At 37.4% G+C, this 15,343-nt stretch overlaps 1 protein-coding gene across 14 annotated transcripts in view; it reads right to left on the bottom strand.

Moving 5' to 3' along the window:
* LOC149794001 (inositol hexakisphosphate and diphosphoinositol-pentakisphosphate kinase 2-like) overlaps nt 1-15,343 on the bottom strand; it is a 234,543-nt gene that overhangs the window by 199,148 nt on the left and 20,052 nt on the right. For all 14 annotated transcript variants that reach the window (XR_016422917.1, XM_089967926.1, XM_089967930.1 and 11 more), the window contains exons 2-4: nt 12,657-13,073; nt 7,834-7,938; nt 2,261-2,439 (exon numbers count right to left, since the gene is read on the bottom strand). Coding sequence is in view for 13 of the 14 variants with exons in the window: in XM_089967926.1 (XP_089824052.1) it covers nt 2,261-2,439; nt 7,834-7,938; nt 12,657-12,893 (521 nt within the window). In the remaining variant the exon portion in view is untranslated. The remainder of the gene's footprint in view (nt 1-2,260; nt 2,440-7,833; nt 7,939-12,656; nt 13,074-15,343) is intronic.

The following is a 15,343-nucleotide window of genomic DNA, read 5'->3' as shown; positions in this document are numbered from 1 at the left end:
TAGAACTAGTCTCCAGTCCAAAGATCTTATTCCCTCCTCCAATTAGTAAATGGAGGTCTGTAATTTTTTTTAAAAACATGACTATATGTCCAATACAAAGTCCACTACTGACAACTGGAATATCCTCCTCTGACTTGGACCGAGTATGAAGGACATAAGAGCAGGAAGGGAGGTCAGAACTGTGCAATAACAGGAACTATTACAAAATTAAAATTACTTTTACACACACCAAAAACAATTTTAATAGCAGTTATACATTACCCTACTGTTATTACACAGCTAACTTTGTTCTACTGCTGACTGGAGGATGACCTGACAATGGATGATAAACAGATGATGTAAGAACATCATACAAGCTCTTCTAGTTATCAACCTGTAGAGCTAAACTTAGGGTTGGGATTATCATCATACATGGATTCACCATTGGATAAATACAATATTTGCAACAGTCTAGTGTTCCAAGAGAAATCATATGCTCTTAATTGCTTGTTGCCATATAAATGGAGAGAAGCTTTGAATCTATGTGCCAAGAACAGGCTGTGAAGACCTTAATTTCTAACTTTGTGTAACAGAAAAGAAGAAAGCATAAATATTATCAAGGGTCAGGCCCAGGAGTTCTAGTATCAATTTGTCAGTGTAACATACTTATCACTAAACTAAAAGGGTTAGACCAATCATGCTGGGAAATAAGTGGTCTTATGCAAGTGACCTTGATATGCATTACATTTACAGTTGACTATATTTGCATATCAGTTATTTGCATATTTCATGCAGATTCTTTTCCTCATTTCAGTTTACAAATTCTTTCAGTTATCTGCATATGCATAGTTTTGTCAATAAATTGCCCCCAGTCAGCCTTAAATTTGAAGAGATACCATAATCCACATATATGCATAGGTTTGTCAATAAATTGCCCCCAGACCGAATACCACAGGAAGCCCATAGAAAAAGAGTTTATAACATGAGGCACAAATACATCCAAATGATATATATCCTTAAAATGAAGCTGGGGAGATTGATGTAAACAAATTTTAATTATGTGATATTAGCTTACTATTGCCCCAGTCAGCCTTAAATTTGAAGAGATACCATAATCCAAATATGTGCATAGTTTTGACAATAAATTGCCCCATCTTAAATTTGAAAAGATACCATATTTCATTTATTTTTTTTGTACACGAAACAATAATTATTCTTTTCAGAGTATTAAAAATTATATGTAAAAAAATATACTATTATTTTGGAGTACTGACCTTGTACAAAAAACAAAGGGTTCAGACCTAAGCACAGTTTATGTTACACGTGATGCTTGGGAACCTAACAGCACTGACGTAAAACAAATAAACATAATGCTGCTTTGTCTAATGTTGCTTTCAAACAAATTACAGTTTGTTTATTTAAGTACTCAAATACGTTATAAATTAATATGTGCATGTGTATGTCAATGTGTAAATTATGTCCATACTGAGTGTATTTTTAAAAAAAATATTTGTTGTAGTGGGCAAATTTATGATCTGGGTCAAATCAGCTCATAATGTTACTTGCAACTTAGATATTTGATTCAGTGAATGTGTCTATGTACAGGGGGGAGAGAGAGAGAGAGAAAGAGAGAGAGGGGTTATATGGTGATTGTAATATTTATTGTTCAGTCACCTGATTATTGTGTTATTCCTTATGGCACAATTATATTCCTTTGTAGATACAAAGTCAATGCCATCTTCATTTGAGGCAACCATAACTTTAAGATGCACAAGACAATTTTAGAAGGACAAATGAGTACAGATTTTCTTGACTTTCATTCTCTTGTAGATACTGTTGTGTTCAGTGTGCAAAGTGCTAATAAGCAGCATAAGTTGACAGAGGTTTTTGGATTGAATTGAATATGGATTATATGCAAAATTCCATCATACTTTTGAAGAAAAATTATGAAAATACACGAGGATTACAGTAAGATTCATGTATTTCCCAAATTTTTCTTCACAAGTATGGTGAAATTGTTCATGTTCAAGTTTCATTCTGCTTGCAATTGATCGCAATTCATCGTTTGAACTGCCATCTATTCCATTTTACTTAGAACTGAACCCCAACACATTACAATATCAAAGTTATTTCCTGTTAATTCTGGCTGGCTCAGTTTATTTGCAACATGAGGATAACTGCATAAATTTACTTGGTCTATAACAAATAAGCAGAACTGACTGTAGAACCTGTCTTGAAGAGTATACTTAGTCTATACAAATAAGCAGAACTGACTTAGTACCTGTCTTGAAGAGTATACTGAGCATCCATATCATTGATAACAAAAGGTCTCCTCAGGTTCTCATAAGCAATGGCTTTCTGTAGTGGAAATCCATAGGAGAAGAAGGATATAAAGGCATCCACAATTGGCCAATTCTCAATGGGTTCGTTCAGGATAACGCTCTCATCAAAAACCATTGTCTGCAATGAGAAAATAGGAATACAAATTTCTCCTCCATTCATTTAACTGCCAGGTTCATTGAAAAGCAAACAAGTTCTTGGTTTAAAACATATGGATGCACAATGCACTGTCCTATGGCCCTGTGTACTTATCATCAGGCAGAAGTAAACAGTAATTATTATTTATACACTCAAATTTTTAAAGAATTTTAAAATATTATTCACCGGGCTTTAACTGTGCCAAAACCACCAGGTAACAGCAATTAAGTGGGTGCTCTCAACTGAAACACCTCTATGCCAGGATGATGTTCTTAATGTTCAATTAAGTTGCTCCAGTGTAGTTTAATGGTCTGTTTCTATATTAAGTAATAGTGGCCATATTTGATGATAACTTGGCATCATGTAATAATTTAATTAGTATGTACACTTAATACCATTTTCAATTATAACCATGTACAAGTTACATAAAGTCTCTAAGTCAAAACCCAATATTAATATGTACAGGAAGAATAGTGAGGAAAAGAATTTCAAGATGGCTTCCATGATGGCCATATTGGATATTCATGGGGCAGGGTTTTCAGTTACAGTTTGTTCAGCTCAGCATCATGAATGAGACCAGCAGTGGTAGAATTTTCACAAGATCATCTCAAAATGTACATAAAATTACTGATTTAATTTTGCACATGAAAGATTTCAAAAACCATTTGTAACAACATACAGAGCAACACCACCCATGGTCATGGCAACATTGAAGACTCTGCATGCAAACAGACCAGTGGTACCCAGTTTCGTTATGTGTCAAATGAGTGGTGTTTCACTATTTATACATTCAAATGGTATTGAAATCTTTAAGACAAAGCTAGAGGTGCAGATTATCATTTGCAATGTTGGGTTGAATGATCAACATGACCCTTAGAATTAAAATTTATCCAGTTTCACATCTTTCCAGCAAGTAATTCAGGCTGAATTGCAATAAGAAACAACTGTTACAACAGACTGATGACAGACACAGGCCCATCTCATGACCATCCATTCAGAACAAGAAGCGAAAACATGATTTTCAACATGAACACCATGCTGGAGAAGACTGGCTAATGGGGCTGCCCACTATGATTGAGGGAACATCCTGATTGGAATATGGTCATTTCCAAATGGTCACTAAGTAAGAGCTCCCTTTGAATGGCAAAGGCAAGAGAATGAAGAGAGTCCACATTCCATGTGTATTGGGGCACTAAACTGCACACAGGATGCATCATCCCTATGCTGGGAATGTTGATCCATGAGAGTACCTGTGTGGTGCAGGGTTGGCAAATTGAACAAAGACTTTCTGTCTTGTGACTTCCAAGGCACAATTAACTGTGGTGAAAACCTGTTGCAACCTGAGCCATATGGAAGTGTCCAATTGTGATAATGCCATGCCATTTCATCTTGCATGATGTTGTACACCTCTTTATCTTGGGTCAGGTTAAGGGATATTTAATACACGTAACTGGTCCATACTTCTGATGTGCGAGACAGGATCTGAGTTGGCTTGATTTGATTCTGATCTCACTCAACTGTAACCAATAAACTGACCATCAAACACATGCAGTATCAGGCTTGATTTGATCTTGATCTCACTCAACTGTAGCCAATAAACTGACCATCAAACCCATGCAGTGTCAGGCCTGTCAGTTACACCAAAAAAAGAGGTTAAGGCAGTATTTTTTTTAGCCGAATCAATTGTTGACTGAGATAACTTGGATCACACTGTGTCTGATGAACCTCTGGATTGCTATACCAATGGAAAAGTAAATCATTCACCAAACTGACATCAGCATGTATACTAATGGCATCTTTGTCTCTCAAGGCGCACTTCTGCAAATAATTTTGTCTCCAGTACTGTAGCCCACCAACTTTTGGTCCACAAGGTGCATATCTGACAAGCATTCATGGAGTGAAGCTAGCCATGAACAATGGTTGTCATTCCTCGTTTCCAATATTTACATGGTTGTCTGGTCGACAATGTTCCCCTATCACATTTTACATTTGGAATATTAGCCTGATACATTGTAAACCTAGCCATACTAATTGATTAAAATCATCTTTCCCTGTTTATAACAACAAAGGGAAATAAAACTTTGGTCCATTATATCCTCCTGGCACCACCAGGTGTCGCTACTTTTTAGCTTCGCTGTTGTCAAGACTGCATGTACAATTCATCCTCCAACAATCCAGCCATCTTTGTGTTCCTATGGGCCCATCCAATGTTTATTTTGGATTTATTGCACAAATTTATTGATCTATTGCAGGTTGTATGCATTATTTTATAATTTGACCAATTTTTTTTAGTGATTTTATCACCTTTTAGAGCTTCATTTTTGCAGACCACCATCACACCATGCTATTATTGACCTTATGCAAGGTCCTTATAGGTTAGCGCACCTTCGCTTACTACATCCATTATGGAGCTTTGATTAGTGAAATTCTTAAGTGCTGCTTGATATTTTACCTGTTTTTCATATTATTTTAATAGAATTATGGTTTAATTATTAACTAAAAATTGTAAATAAGTTCATAACAGGACCATAGTTTCTGATATGACACTTTCACTGCCCTGTTAGTTACAAAAGTGTTTTGATAATAGTAATATTCAATACATTACTAGTTTCTGCTTTAATTTCTGCTGGTTTGTTTCCATCTCAGCAGAATATCAATTTAAATGATTTATATGCAACCTCAGTGCATGGAAGTCTGCCAAGACTCTTGTTTTGTTTATACTATGTATCCACCGTTTATGATATGCAGCATCTATGATAAGTAGTCAGTGAAGTCTGAGCCTCAGTTTTAGCTAATTAGTCATATACTGATTTGTTAATCTATGCTTTGTTTTCTCTTTGTGTATCATTTCTGGAGCAATGTTTACTAAATGCATGAAATGCATGTTCAGAGCAATCATCCCTTGGTGCTGAAGGGAAGGAAAGACAGTTTTTGGATTTGGATATTATTTTTTTACGTAGCTTTAACAAATTTTCAGGCATATCATTATGATGTCTGCAGTGTGGCAGATTATAGTGATGTCTAGCACTGAGGCATCATGCCACAAATATGTAGCATGATGTCCCACCCTGTTATATTATCTTGACACCAAGGTGACCAGTCCTTATACTAACCTCTTCATGCTGAACACCTAGCGAGGCAGATGTTAGCACCATTTTTATAAGTCTTTGGTTTGACTCAGCCGGGGGTTCAAACCCACAACCTCCCAAATCCGAGGTGGATGGTCTAACCACTAGGCCACTGGAGTGGTCGAAAGGAAAGACAGTAAATCAAATAAGACCACCTACCATTTATTGTTGGAAATACCAATTCATTGAGGAGTATTCCCAAATTTTAGGCAACTCAGGAGGCTCAAGTCCCATGGCATGTCCTTTGGGCCTAAAAGTCTGGGATCATGGGGTTCATGCCTGATCCACTGGATCGAACTCTTAATAAATATTGCTGTACCGTTACCGGCCATCCAACTGTCACTGACCATTTCAACATCACCAGCAATCCAGCCATGCCAGCATGTGGACCTTTTCATTGAAATAATCCAACCAAATAGTTAACATGGGGATCTTAGTGATAGATCCATTCGTATAGCCATGCTGTCAACATCTTATCATTACCATACTGGAGATTTCAATAAGAAATCTGTCCTTTCAGCCAGGAATTTAGTACAGGCGGTACCGGAGATTGCTGGACTGCCAGTATGTGGGCTGACCAAAAACCATTCACACCGGATCCACTGGATTTAATGCATTTTAAAACCACACCACTGCCAGCCATTAAGCCATCACTGGCCGTCCAGCCATTATAACATGGGGACCTTTTCGTCAAATCGGTACAGCCAACTATGATTTACAGTTATCTCAGTGATAGATCCATCTATCCAACTGTACCATAGGCAACATGCCCTATCGATGATAAAGATTTCAGTGAGAAATCTGTCTGTCTAGGCCTCTGGTGCGGACAGTACTGGTGATAGCTGGACTGTCTTCTATACCGCCAGATTCCAGGCTGACCATTCACCCAGTAAACCAGCTAGCAGTGCCAGACTTCCGTATGATCACTGCTTTGTCCACAAATGAAAACTAGTGATGTTTTCATAGGTATGGAATTGAGTCTTCATACCACCTGGTAAGTCTTCTCCAGTGCTGCAAGTAGACCCAGTTGGGCCACAACACATTGAGTATGATGGAACTCTTTCAAATTCACAAACCTTCACATCTTACTCAGATCTGACCATGGAATGGACTGAAGTTCAGCTTTTAAGCTCCCACTGAGGACAATTATGGGGTGTTGGCTACTTCAGAATGCCTTCCACCCCTACCGCTGCTCTAAAGAATTGGTAGATCTCGAGGAAGAAGAGAGAGACTTAAGATAACCTTCAGTACTAATCTCCCCGCACTTGATAAGAATATAGTAGCTGTTCATATGTCTGCTCATCTGTTTTATAAGGTGAGCAATTCTGTTCCATGCCCATCAGAGCTAGTTCAGGATGTCATTGCAGACACCCAGCAATGGCCACGCTTGGGAAGCAATGTCCAGGAGAGTTAATGACCTGGGCTGCTCCCCATACCATAGACAATACTTTGATGTGTTCAGCCAATCTACTCTTGATATGATGTGCTGCATTTGCGCAATCCACTTGTCTCCTACACTGTCAAACCCTCCTGTTCTGGATGATCCTGTTCATATCACCATTGCTTTGAGGAATAATAGAGGAAGTTTGGAGGCAGGCAGCTCAGGAACTACCACTCAAATTCACCACTCAACGCACACAGGCATTTTGGAACCATTCAGACCTAGCTAGTATGAAGGGATGTCAAGTGGCCTCAGGACAGGGTATCTTCTCAGACAAGTATTTTTGCTCTAATACATGCAAATACTAGAATAAATCTAACTTGACTTTTAGTACCAAATACCTACAGACTGGTTTTGTAACAGACATGAATTTGAACAAAGACTGCGAGCAAAGATTAAAAGTAAGAAAACCAGCTTGTTCTCTCCTAACTAAAAAATACAGCTGTTATAAATAGAAACCAAGGTCAAAAGTCGAAACCAGCATGTTTCTTGGAAATTTTGTGGCTGCTATAAATTGAACATAATACTGTTAGGAAAGTGCATGCAAGTCTACAGACAAGCGTACTCTTACATCGTAGTTACATAGAAGCCGACTTTTCTAGAATACGGTCTGTGGGATTCATGGAATGGTAATAAAAATGAGAAAACAAATTATTAATGTTTTTTTGAAGGGGGATATACCGAAAATGCATAATTCAAATACATTTACACATAAGGCATAATTTAGAGAAAAAAAGCATAATGATTACTCCAAAAGCGTCATGTTTGGTACATATGAACCAATGTAGATATGAGATTTTACTGTACCTGAATATGCTCAAACCTGTCCAAGCGTGAAAGGATTTCTTTCATTGGCTTGGAGTTTGATTTCTTTGCCATGGCACATACTCCCAAGATAACCTTTTTGTCTTCCTGAAAGAAAGAAAAAAAAAAAACAGTTGTCAGTCACAAAACATCAAAACATCTGCATTTTAACTTTTTTTCAAAAGTTGAAATCAGATTTGTGAAACAAAAAGCCCAAGCTGGCCTGAAATATCCCTAACAGTCATATGCAGAAACCTAGCCCAGGAATAATGCTGCTGACTGCATATATTATCAAAGCAAGTATTCTAAGGTTTCCCCAGCATTTGTTTTGTTTTACCTACATCTATATTTAGTAGCACATCACCAATACTGAAAGGCCTATGCCAGCATGCTTTCTGTCAATGTTGCTGAAATGATGTTAAGGTGTGTAAATGTTTTTTTTTATTTTTGTAAAACTGGCCATATTTGATAGTGGATATGTGAAAGGCCTTCATGCTAGGTTGTTTGCTGGTGAAATTCTGTTAAGCAAATTTTAAGAAATTATTAGAAGTTTGTATTCTTTTATTTTATTAATGGCAGCCATATTCAATCGCCTAATCAAACCATTTGTAGCAACACAAATGCTCATCATAAAATCATTTAAAGGGGTTGCACTTTCAGTAATGATGGACATATTAAATGGCGGATTGGCATAATTATCATAAATATGAAAGCCTTTAATGCCATAATGTTTTTAGTTAAATTTGGTAAAATTCTGTCCAGCAGTGTATAGATTCTTTATATTTTCCTATATTTAGAAAAGGTGGCCATAATTGAAGGCATATCAGAATATGTTCAAAACTGAAAGGCCTCTATGCCAGGAGACTTTCTGTCAATTTTGGTCATAATCTGTTTCTGAGAAGTCATCATTGAAAATATTTGTTTATTTTTAGTAATGGTGACCATATATTATTGTGACTCAGCACAAAACAAACAGCTCTCTATACCAGGATGCCTTCTGCTAAATTTAGTAAAATTCTGTACAGCAGATTTTGAGAAGTTATTTAAAGTCTTTCTATTTAAATGATAGAGACCATCTCTGCTGGGAGATTGGCATCATTTGTACAAAATTGGAGGCCATCTATTAAAGGGTGCTTCTTCTCTAATTTGGTCCAATTCTGAAGATGTTTTCAAATTGTTTTTTTTAGAGGTTTTCTAATTTTAGTAATAGCTGACACATTTGATGGCAGAACAGCATCACCTGTATCAATCTGAAAGCAAAGTAAACCAAGATACTGTCATATTTGAGCCATATCTGTTGAGCAATTTTGGAACTTGTCATTTAAATGTTTTTTTATATATTATTTTAGTAATAACTGTCACATCTGAAGGTGGATCAGCATATTTTGTACACAATTTAAAGACCTTTGTGATATTTTCTGTTAAATTTGGTCCAATTAGTGCTTTGTAAGACAATTTTTCTATTTTTAGTATTAGTGGCCATATTGGACAATGGATCAGCATTTTCAAGAGTTCTCGATGCCAGAATTTCCCCCTTAAAATAATGTGCATTGTTCAGAGCCAGGTGAATTAAAAATTACACTGGTCAACAGTGAAATCATTACTGACTTGAAAAGGCCCTAATCTGTAGTATTTTGGTGTGCCGAACACGAATATAACCGTGAAAAATTTGTATTGGCTCTCGTTTTGAAGATATTCATATACCTCATTTTCTATGTTTCACTGTGTAAATTTCTCCAGTAGGACTGCAGCAACATCCGGAATAATGATGTAACATTGCATAATACCATCATGCTCACATCATCCACAGTTGATTGCATCATTTTCTGATGCAATGCAATACTAATGCCATGCGGCTGCTGAAGTAAGTTGACGTCAGCAGTGTACTATACATGTGTAGGCCTATTATACTAATGCCAGGCGGCTGCTGAAGCTGACGTAAGCAGTGTACTATATAAAGCCCAATCAGATAGGTTCAGCATTTAAAATATTTTAGATGTTGTGCGAGACAGTTCAAGCTACTGTTACATAAAACTTATTATTTTATCCATTTACGTACAATAAAGAACAGTAATGCCTCGAAAGTGTGTTAATACCGCGGACAATTTTTGCTATATTTGTGGGGAAGTGACATTTGCCAACCAGAAGAAAAGTATCAATTCTCAAGTGAAGAAGGCATATCATCTTTACTTCGGATGCAAGGTTGGTGACCAAGACAAGCCTTGGGCTCCGCATATATGCTGTGCTACATGTACAACACAGCTTTCACAGTGGTTGAATTGCAAAAGGTCATCAATGCCGTTTGCAGTCCCAATGGTGTGGAGAGAGCCAAGCAACCACCTAAATGACTGTTACTTCTGCTTGGTTCCTCCTCTTTCCGGCGGAATAACGAAGCGAAAGAAGTCGAGAATAGTCTACCCAAACATTCCGTCTGCATTGAGACCAGTTCCACATGGTGAGGGACTTCCTATTCCAGAACCTCCAGCAGAATATTCTCTTGATTCATCTGACGAAGACAAAGGTGAGTCGACCTGTTCTTCTCCTGGTCCATCAGCATGCAGTGATCCAGATTTTCACTGTGGTGCATCATCAACCCCACACAGAATAACACAGGAAGAACTAAATGACCTGATTCGTGATTTGGACTTATCAAAGAACAAGGCAGAATTGCTAGGATCAAGACTCCAACAATGGAATCTTCTAGAAGAAGATGTCACAATTACTGCATATCGAAAGCGCCACCAGCAATTGGAGCCTTTCTTCAGAAAGGAAAGTAATCTGATATTCTGTTCCGATATTGAGGGCCTCATGAATGCTTTAAAAATCACTCATGACCCACAAGAATGGAGACTATTTGTGGACTCTTCGAAACTGAGTCTCAAGGCTGTGCTTTTGCACAATGGAAACATTCTTCCATCTATTCCAGTAGCGTATGCTGTCCACATGAAAGAGACATACGATAACTTAAGGCAGCTACTGAATTCCATTGAGTATAACAAGTACAGCTGGCACCTCTGTGGTGATTTGAAGGTAGTTGCCCTTTTAATGGGACTGCAGCAAGGATATACAAAATACATGTGTTTCTTATGCGAGTGGGATAGCCGAGCAAGGGAAATGCACTACATGAGGAAGGAATGGACTCACAGGCAGAATGTAGCCATTGGAGAGAAGAATATCCAACACCCAGCTCTGGTTGAGGCTCAGAAAATCTTGCTACCACCCCTTCACATCAAACTAGGTTTGATGAAGAACTTCGTGAAAGCCATTGACCGGACTTTGCCAGCATTCCGATACCTGCATGAAAAATTCCCTCGACTCAGCGAAGCAAAGATTAAAGAGGGAGTTTTTGTGGGTCCTCAGATTCGAGAGCTTTTCAAAGATGACCGGTTCAACAACTTGCTGGAAGGTGACGCGAAACAAGCATGGAATGCTTTTCGCCTAGTTTCTACAAACTTCCTCGGAAATGTTAGGGCAGAAAACTATAAGGAACTAGTAGAAGACATGTTGATGAAGTATAAGAAACTTGGCTGCAATATGTCTCTAAAGATTCACTTCCTTCATTCCCATTTGGATTTCTTTCCTAGCAACTGTGGTATTGTTAGTGATGAACACGGCGAACGTTTTCATCAAGATATCGCAACAATGGAACAAAGATACCAGGGAAAATGGTCCACTACAATGCTGGCTGACTACTGCTGGACACTCCTCAGAGATGCTCCCGAACAGCTGTACAAGAGACAGGCGAAGAAATCTAAGATGTAGTCAATGACTTGATTTTTTATAGGTAGGCTATTACAGTTGACCTTTTACTATTGGAATGCATTTCGTTATGTAAACATTAATTTCTTGCAGATTACAAAAAAACTAGAGCCAATTTTGCAATTTGACTGTCATATTCGTGTTCAGCACATAAAAATTGATAAGAATTTACTAATTTTATTTCAGTAACATGACTTTTGTAAAAATTTGTTGTCCAGTGTTATGTTCAGACTAATTGTAAACCAAACATCTGCAGCAAAGAAACATCTCATCCCAGGGTGAATACAAACTTGAAACTTTCAGCAAATCTAATTTCTCCTCCCTGTATCCTATGAAGAGGAGTTAGTCAATATTATGAATGAAAGCATGCTCTAAACAACCTCTGCCTAGATGCAATGAGACCATGAACTTATTAGAACACGTAATTTGCTAAGTGTGGTCAAGTATAACGTGCACTGGCAATATGGCAGTTGCTTACACAGGCAAGGCACAAATATCTAAACAACCTCAACATTTAGATTGAATACAGTATGTATGTCTGTCTGTCTGTATGTATATATGTTGTTGTTGTCCTAGGGTTTAACACCATTTTTCAGCACAAGATAGGCTATACATGGCGGCCATTATAACTGGTGGAGGAAGAACCCTGGAAAACCCAGGGAAGAACCACCGACCCACGAGAAGCTACTGACAGGCTTTCCCACATACCCACGCTAGCCGATCCTTGGACTCGAACCCACGCAGATATAGGTGAGATGGTAGTGATCCGGAACGGTGAGCGCTTTACACCACTCGGCCACTTGAGGCCCCATGCACGTGCGCATGTATGTATGTATGGATGCATGCACACACGCACGTATGTATGTATGTCAACTCAGCACAATATTGGCTATACAGTGTAAAGGCAAAGTAGGCGAAGTTCATAAACATGACTTTGAACAACTTTCACAAAGAACATCAATTTTTACTGCTCATGCTGATGACATTCACTGGTGAGAAAACAAAGCCATCTGAAAATTATAATTTCCTGTGTTTAAATCACAATCTCAAGGAACACCACCACTTACCGAGACATCTAAACCTGAAAGTTGAGATGGATCATCATCACTGATGTAAAAAAGTGCTTTCCGACAAAATGATTCCTCACCAGTCTTACTTCTCAGTTCAGTCTCACTGCCACTTTCCATACTGCTATTTTCATCTGAAGATAAGTTACCTGAATCTTCATCAAAAGAACTTGAAGAAAGTGAAGAAACCGAAGAGTCAGAAGATTCCATTATAACATGTCCAGTCTTAGAAGTCATAGGTGACCTATCCTAAGTACCCAAACCACACTTGGATAAAGTAAAACTGGATTCCATGTATATCTGCAGATCAGACCTCTAACTTTACCACAGCAGGATGGTTTTTCAGTTGCTGAAAATTCCAGTTCACATGTATGGCTTCCAGTACCTTGCTGTATGCAATACTGTGAACTTCCTCACCTGTAATTGAATAAGATAAAGTTCATGCAAAGCAAAAGGTTAGGATTCAATCAATGTAGAGCTAACTTGTAAAAAGGAAATTTTATACGAATTTGTTACTTTCTTTTTCAGTGTAGATATTAGGCATGAATATCATGTACTGAAAACATTATTAAATAGGTTTTTTTAAATTTAAAGCCCAAACATCATGCATGAAGAATAACAAGTTCAACCAACATATAACTATATAACATCAATGCAGCAGTCTGATACAAATCAATATCTACATCATAAACAGATACTTGACAGGAACCAATAAACTTTAATGTTCTGATGACCTTTGGAAGTATTCCCATACTTTTTTTTAGCCTATCAAATAAAGCATTGTATTTTATTTTTGTAAAGGAGGGTTATCATTATGTTTCAAATGACAAGCTATCACTTTCAGAAATATAAAAAGCTGTAATCTGATTGGTTAACCAAAGGTCAAGAGACAACTCAGTTTTACTTATTATGAGTAGATTTTGATGTTACTCAGATTGTCAATACTGAAGAACAAACATACAGAGCTGGTTGTTGTTGTTGTTGTAGGGTTTAACGCCATTTTCAGCACACAACAAAAATCCCCAAGGCTAGTATTTTCATGAATTTTTGCCCATATCTAGCCACAATAATCCAGAGAGAAAGAGAGAGAGATGAACATTATAATAGGTTTAAGAAACAACAACAACAAAGCATTAATACACTACAGTATGTGTGCTGTTGTTGTTGTTCTGGGGTTTAACGCCATTTTTCATAGGCTATGTATGGCGGCCAGTAATAATGGTGGATAAAGAAATGGGAAAACCCCCAGAAGAATCACCAACCCACAAGAAGCTACTGGCAAGCTTTCTCACATACCCACATTAGCCGAATCCGAGACTCTAACCCACACAGACAGAGGTGAGATGGCAGTGATCCATAACGAAGAGCGCTTTAGACCACTCGGGGCCCTACAGAGCTGGCAAAAATAATTTAAAAAATAACGGTAGGGTGCATCTGACACCTGGTTTTTAATCAGTTTTCATCAACTCCATGACCTATTTTGGAAATTCAAGAAGTGTTCTTACACACAACACAAATTATTGTTATTTTGTACCTATGATCCACTACCCTGACTAAACATTATGTGCATGGCAAAATGGAACAAAAGTCTGATCCATGTATTTATAAAGAAACCTACCATAAATACTGGTCAAAAGTCTGCCCAAACCAAAATGCATGCTTACGACCAGCTAGTGGAGGCTGTGCAAGCTAGTAAGGGTGCTCGCACAAGTTTGCAAAAGGTATTTTTCTAAGTCTGCAAGCTTGAAGAATTTAAAGTTCAAGCTTGCACAAGGAATTTTTCCAAGTCTGCAAGCTTGCAAAATCTAAAATATTTGATGTAAGCTTGCAATAATCAGTCGTGAAAGTTGAAAGTTGGAAATTCTGCATGAGATCAGCACATCCTAAATGTTGAAGAACATTTGTTGTGACTAGATCATGCTCAGTATAAGAAACTACACTGTCAAATTAAAACATGTTACCGGTAATCTAGCTTTTATTTATAGCATCTGAATTACTTTGTACTTAGCTGATACATAAATAAAATATATTATTCCAACATTTCACTACGTTTAAATTAACTATGAACATTATATTTTTTTAAAAATGATTTATTTCTTGACCAAGACAAATTATGAAATGTTATTTTTCTACAAATGTCTTTTTTCTCATTTTCAAATTTTTACAAATAGTATACATGTTAGAGAAACAATTGAGTTTCTTTGCTTAAAGGAAATTCTTTAAGTGATTGTACACTCAATTAGCTATGCAGTCATTTTGTCAGGGAATGGAAGACTGAATAAAGAATTGCATTTAGTAAAATCCTGTAAAATAGATAGTAATTGCTGATTGCAAAGTTATTTACAGACTAACTTAATATAGCAAGATATCTGATGTCAAGTACTTGTAAATGCTATTTACCGATCAATGTATGCACCATCAAATATAGTCTCAGTAACTCTTGTAATATCAACTTCTGGCATTAAGTTTTTGAAAGAATTGTCATATATTTGTTTCAATGACAATCTGCTGCCATGAGCAAAAAATAATTGTCAGTTATTTACTTACTAAATAGGGGCCCCGAGTGGCCGAGTGGTCTAAAGTGCTCTCCATTAAGGATCACTGCCATCTCACCTCTGTCTGCATGGGTTCGAGTCTCGGATTCAGCCAACATGGGTATGTGAGAAAGCTTGCCAGTAGCTTCTCGT

The sequence above is a fragment of the Sinohyriopsis cumingii genome, chromosome 8 (assembly GCF_028554795.1).
Source record: "Sinohyriopsis cumingii isolate HCF-2022 chromosome 8, ASM2855479v2, whole genome shotgun sequence".
Classification (NCBI taxonomy): domain Eukaryota; kingdom Metazoa; phylum Mollusca; class Bivalvia; order Unionida; family Unionidae; genus Sinohyriopsis; species Sinohyriopsis cumingii.
Note: the sequence above shows the minus strand (reverse complement) of the source record. Positions and strands in the feature narration are given on the sequence as shown.